Below are 6,484 nucleotides of genomic sequence, written 5' to 3' on the forward strand. Positions count from 1 at the left end.
GATTCAGATTTTTGAATATTCACCCATATGTGAACGTGATGTGAACATCCCACCTTATGGGACTGTACATCACAGGCTACATCACAGGCGGTTGATACATACCACACCCATATGTGACTTAAAATCATGTGTACATATGTATATGTGAATTACATTCAACCATATGTGAGATACCATCACATACATGTGAATTACAATTATATGTGATATTTATTTTTCGCAAGGTACATCACATTTGGCCACTTGTGACTTACATTCAAATATGGATTACATTCACCTGTATGTGAATCATTATCACATATATGTTAATTACAAATATATGTGACTTACATTCATATATCAATTACATTCACCTGTATGTTGATCATCATCACATATGTGTGAACGCAACCCACAAATGTGTAAAGTTGAATTATACATATCCATGCGAGTCATCATTACATATAGGTGAATCACAATTAGTGATCTTGATTTATCCATACACAGGGTAGACCATATGTGGATCAAGTTGACATATATGGGAATGTACCTTTGAAATTTTTGTCATGAACTTGATCTACATATATGACCTTGGCCTACGGAATTAATGTACTGTAAATTGTACTTTGAATCACATTTGCTTTCACGCAGAAACAACACTCATCCATATGTGACTGCTCTGCACACATATAGTGATTCAAGTAGGTTGCTGACAGTCACATATGGGGGAATGCCATTACTGTAGAAAACCATATGTATTCACCCATATGTGAACCACCTGTGTCACAATAAATGAACAAACTGTATCTGTCCTAAACGTGAGTGTGCAGGCCGGATACAGTCCGCAAAACATACGCCAGACCTTATCAGACTCTTCAGACGCATCTGTGGTCAACTTTAACACCAAGTCAAATTGTCTCCCAACACGCTGTCTTCACTCCTGATTCAATAGAAACACTCATAAGTGCCATAAAGACACTTTTGAGTGGTTCAAACATTCCAAGTTGCGCCCAGACAATGATACCCAGATGCATCTGGATAGCTGCCTCCTTTGGCAAAGTGTGACTGAGCTAATCACCTGTACAGATACATCTGGACAACTGCTTCCTCGAAAATCTGACTCCGCTGCCCAGCTTGTCAGATACATCTGGTCAGTTGCTCCCAAAGCTGATTTGTTGAGCTGACCAGCATGTCAGATACATCTAAGCCGCCGGGCTGCCATGTGTCTGCCAGCTGCCACCTTGACAGGCCAGATACATCTGGGCCCAGATGCATATGAGCAGCCGCCTCAAGGTTTGGATTGCGTCAGATGCATCTGGCCAGCTGCTCATCCGCTGCCCAGCTTGTCAGATACATCTGGTCAGTTGCTCCCAAAGGTGATTTGTTGAGCTGACCAGGATGTCAGATACATCTAAGCTGCCGGGCTGCCATGTGTTTGCCAGCTGCCACCTTGACAGGTCAGATACATCTGGGCCCAGATGCATATGAGCAGCCGCCTCAAGGTTTGGATTGTGTCAGATGCATCTGGCCAGCTGCTCACCTACGTACGTGAGATCTACCTGCCTCTGTTTTCATAGATCAATTTGAAAACACAAGAGCAACACTAGATAACATAGGAATACAGATACATCTGGCGATAAAACAATACAATCATATCAAAATATGCATCCGGCATCATGCACACGACTGAAGCCAACCCCTTACCCAAAGAAGGCCTCGCAGAATAACAAAAATACTCGTCTTCATTTTCAATATTGTAATATTTTGAATATCACTTTGTATTCCATAATAGGCAGACAGAAAAAATATCAAGATTCAACAGGAGATAGAAAACATTTTGTTATTCTGAATACCTCTTTGTATGACAGAAAGAAAATAGAACAGAAGGAATAAAACTTCAAACACGTCTTTAAATCTACCATAGACATTGATATATTTTGTAGGGAAACATACAAAATTTCAAAGGGTACTGCTAGATTGACTCGTAACTTGATAACAACCAGGGACCTATAATTATACTCACTCTCCTTCTAATTATCATCATCATCATCGAGTTCGTCCCCATTACCATCATCATCATCATCATCGTTGTCATCATCATCATCATCATCGATACAATCATCCTCCTCTCCTTCTTCTTCCTCGTCTTCATCAACCTCCTCTTCTTCCTCATTGTCACTAACTATATCTTTTGACTTGATTTTACTGGTGCGCTTTCCTTTCCCTTTGGACCACACAACTTGCTGATTTTCTCCTGATTTCGAAGCTGATTTTTCCACACCCTCCACCAGCTCCAACCGGAAATGATTACTAATTAAATCATCCAACCATTCCTGTCGGTTGACCTTTGGCATTGCCTTATGACCAAACTTCAAGTCCTCAGCACTAAGTTTTGATCCTGGTTCTTGTACGATTCGGACCGGCACTTTGCGTTTGACAAGTCCGGCTACAGGGTCAGCAGTTAGAGGAAACCCTTTGCCCCTAGTTGGGCAATAGCCAAGGGTTGCAACTAAAAAAAAATAGTAAGTGCGGTCACTTTATAGTCACATAGAAAGGACAAAACTTACTCATTCTTTCCTTCAAAGTATTTGCAAGTGTAGTTTTCAAGACATCACTAGGTTGTGGCGCATGAGTTGAAGGACCCTTTGACTTCTTGTCATTTTGATTGTGATTACGAGTTATAGTGTTTATCATAGACTCTCCTTGGGCCACCGTTGCAAAGACAGGCAACAGTCCAATTTCGCGATCGGCCCACTTCGTGATGGCTGGCACAGATGTGAATTGTCTAGACCACCCAGCCCCGCTGTTGGCAGATGGAGGATGGGCACTTGATGCCAGAAAAACGTATTTGAAATTCAATCGATCACCATCGCGAGCAAGCTACAAGGTCATGTAGTTCAATGAGGCAGCAGCAAGAACAGAGAATAAAGATTAAGGAGACTTACAATTTTACCCAACTGGCGAACACGCTTCAAGGAGCGTTTGTTGATATCCTTATCAGAAGTTGGGCGGCCTTGTTGTTCAATGACTTTTTCGTGTGCAACCAGTTTGTCATAGAGGGGGCGATATTGAGCTTCTTCTTCCGGAGTCAATGATGGAACCTTCGGAGCCGATCCTTCGGCAGGAGGCTCCTTTTCATCAGCCTCCTGGGTATTGGGAATGCCCGCTAAGGCAAAAAAAACTTGGAATTGAAGACGTTCCTTTGTTGACGAGTATAAACCTCTGTCCAAAGCCTTCCAGCCTTTTTGTTTTGCTCAGCTAACACCATCCTCTGTTCAGGGTTATTGGGCACTAAAAGAACGAACACAATTACATTAATATTATGTTATAAGGTGACAAATATCGAAATGACTTACTTCGTAACTTGAGTGAATCCTTCCCATATGCCATGAAACGACGGAAGTCATCCTGACCCCAAGGAACAGCTCCTTCACCACTTGAAAAGAACTGTTATGAATTAGTTTGGAAAGTGTCAAAATATCCGAAATTGGTTCACTCACAGCTCACGATCCAATGTCTCCAATTTGACCTTGGCAATTCCGGCCAACATGAGTTTCGCTTTGCGATAGTTTGCCCTAGCTATCTTGGCAGCTGAAATAACTTCGGATGGTATTCGTGATGCATATTTTTTTCTTCCATTGATGAGAGCTTTGACACACGTGCCGGTCCATTGTCGCGCAACTTGACCCCAGGTGTCGATATTGACCGTGCGGTCAAATTCTTCAATATTGTCACGAATTGTTTGATCAAGATCTTTGACAGTGGCTGGAGCTGGAGGTGGCGAAACTTGAGGAGAAGTGGGAGAAGAGTGATGGGTATTTGGAACAACTTGATCGTTGGTTGCAGTGCTTGAGTCTGGCGCTGGTTGCTTAGTTCTCTTGTTTTTCTTGCTTGCCTTTGAGTGTTCATTATTTCAATCTTCTGTATCTAAACCACGTTTTTAGGTTTGGGATTTGTTGTGCAAGGTGGACCTCGAAGGAGCAGGAGTTCGGAAATTAGAATTCGGTGCTGCTGATCTGGATCGAGTGTTCCGCATGATAAGCTGTTGATGACAGATTGATACCAAGGAAGAAGCTGAAGTGGTTTGTTGGGGAGGGTTGGGTTTGTAGTCCGATTTCCAGGTGTCAACCGGAGATACCTACATACATAAGGTCAGATGTATCTCACGTGATGCCCAGATATCTAGCCAGATGTAAAGAGGTATCTCATCGTATACAAGATGTATCTCACGTGACACCAACTAGTATCTAGTGTATCTCATGTGAGACCCGGATACATCTGTCCAGATGTATCTGACCCAGATACATCTGTCCAGATGTATCTGATTTGATCCAATCAGTCCCGCTTATGTGCCTACCTCATACATACTTAGATCAATCTGGGTACCCCAGATATGTCGCACTAGCTTCTTTTCTCACAGCTGGATGAAACAGGTTATGACTGATAAGTGACTTGGAACTTCAGAATCAATCTAATGAAATATAATGAAATTACATAATTAAACATGCCGATTCATTACGACAAAGATGGATGAAGTCTCATACCAAATCATGATTGATCTGAATCAGCCTTTGTATTTGTGAACTTCTGAACAAGAAGTTGTAGAAGGAGTTTAAAAAGTACGCACCAGGGACTCAAATGACACAATCAAAAACTTTGGAGTCAACTACAGAAAATAAGACGATGTGGAAATTGGTGATAGTTACTTGGCGCTGCAAAAATTTATACCACCCGTGATATGTATAAATCATTTTGTGGCTCCGGGTTACATTTTGAGATTACTTAATTGAGGCCGACAAGCGCGTGGAGATGAGGGTGCAAAACAAACAAGATCTATATTTTAGGCACATTCAATACATCATATTACTTTGACACAAGGAAGGTTGATGTCAACATTGAACAAACACTTGGAGATTAGCGTGGAGCTGGAGTGAGCTGCTACAATTGTATGTACATATGTATTGTAGCAGCTCTGAACATATATGTTCACTTAGTCTGGACACTCGATTTGTGTCAACAACAGTTGAATCTTGCTTGGCAAGAAGGAAGTATCACTAATAATCATAGAATCGTCTGATATCTCAACAGTGACAATTTGATTCGTCTCAACTGTCTGAGCATAACACTGTGACATAATTATACGTGAGAGCATTGAGCATGTGCTTTATGTTCAAATGATGAGCTAAGTAACCACTGCCAAGGAATGGCAGAGTTTGGTAGTGGAATATTGTCCCATAATGGCCTCCCATATACAATGAAGACTATGGAAATTTGCTGTTTTCTGTTCCCCCAGATGACAAAATGGAATTTTAACCCCAGTCTAATATGACACTTTTCCCATTTGGAAACGCTTTCATCACATATTTTCCACTCAAACACCTTTGTCACACCCTCATTCCTCCCGCTCTTCATCAAACCACACACATATCTCATTGAACATCATGGAAATATGCTGTTATCTCTCCCCCCCAGTGACAAAATTGAAATTAAACCCCAGTCTAATAAGACACTTTTCCCATTTGGAAACTCTTTCATCACAGATTTTCCACTCAAACACTTTCTTTGCACCCTCATGCCTCCCGCTCTTCATCAAACCACACACATATCTCATTGAAGATGACCACCAGTTTCAGCGCCCGCAAAATCCTGGATGCTTCTCCTCAAGGTGAACATATTATCTCTATTCATCCACTTCACAGCTCCTCTCCTTGCCCCTCTTTTCTGCATTTCAAGCTGCAAAAACAGTAAAAGTGTAGTAAGTATACTTATACTGATGGGTTTCTATTACTGACTAAATATTATACATAGTCACGTGGCCAAGAGTGACCATGTTAACCCTAACATATTGCCCACAAGGGACGTTGAGTGAGTGCAATTAAAAAATTCTGGGAGTCACAGAAACAGGCCTTTTAATTTCAATTACTCCTAATTGGGATATACTCCAAGTCAAAGATACCGTGTATCCAGGGGCCACTCAATATGAACTAAGTAGGAAATCATCTGATATCATTCAATCAAACATTTGGCAGATCCAGGGGCCTTGTCAATCACCGTGGAATTTCGTGATAGGCTGTCATTTTAACACTTATCTATGAGAGACACTGGTGTGTCTGAAAGATCCTGCCAAATCCCCAATCAAGATGTCAGGTTCACGAATCCCCTGTCCCCTAGGTCCTTGAGTCCAGCGCCCCAGAACCAAGCAAAAGGGCAAATTTGCTCGTGAACTTGAGGAACTTGAAGAAATGGAGTTTGAATACACCGGTCCTTTCATCGAAACACTTTCTCAAGCTATCACACAACCAGAACCTGACAAGAACGGAAACCCCTTTGACCCTCATGAAATCGATCATCAGATCGGTATTATGAACAATAACGATTACGATGAACAACTCTCAGAAACTTCGTCAAATACGTTCTCTGATTTGGAGTCAGAACCAGAGAATGCACCTGGTGAAGCTTACATTCGACTGATTACAAATGACACCTACCAAGCCTGCCGGATTCG

The 6,484-nt window shown here is 41.7% G+C and overlaps 2 protein-coding genes across 2 annotated transcripts; one reads left to right on the forward strand and one right to left on the reverse strand.

Annotated features, from left to right (window-relative positions):
* Nucleotides 1-1,007: 1,007 nt before the first annotated feature.
* Nucleotides 1,008-1,669, forward strand: MELLADRAFT_110491 (uncharacterized protein; the record flags this gene model as incomplete). Its single annotated transcript, XM_007414564.1, has 4 exons — nucleotides 1,008-1,129; nucleotides 1,187-1,338; nucleotides 1,422-1,523; nucleotides 1,557-1,669. The coding sequence occupies 4 exons, from the start codon at nucleotides 1,008-1,010 to the stop codon at nucleotides 1,667-1,669; spliced, it is 489 nt and encodes a 162-aa protein (XP_007414626.1).
* A 340-nt stretch (nucleotides 1,670-2,009) lies between these two features.
* Nucleotides 2,010-3,529, reverse strand: MELLADRAFT_91695 (uncharacterized protein; the record flags this gene model as incomplete). Its single annotated transcript, XM_007414576.1, has 5 exons — nucleotides 2,010-2,488; nucleotides 2,547-2,859; nucleotides 2,925-3,232; nucleotides 3,336-3,415; nucleotides 3,480-3,529. The coding sequence occupies 5 exons, from the start codon at nucleotides 3,527-3,529 to the stop codon at nucleotides 2,010-2,012; spliced, it is 1,230 nt and encodes a 409-aa protein (XP_007414638.1).
* Nucleotides 3,530-6,484: the final 2,955 nt, after the last annotated feature.

The sequence above is a fragment of the Melampsora larici-populina genome, assembly GCF_000204055.1.
Source record: "Melampsora larici-populina 98AG31 unplaced genomic scaffold MELLAscaffold_44, whole genome shotgun sequence".
NCBI lineage: Eukaryota > Fungi > Basidiomycota > Pucciniomycetes > Pucciniales > Melampsoraceae > Melampsora > Melampsora laricis-populina.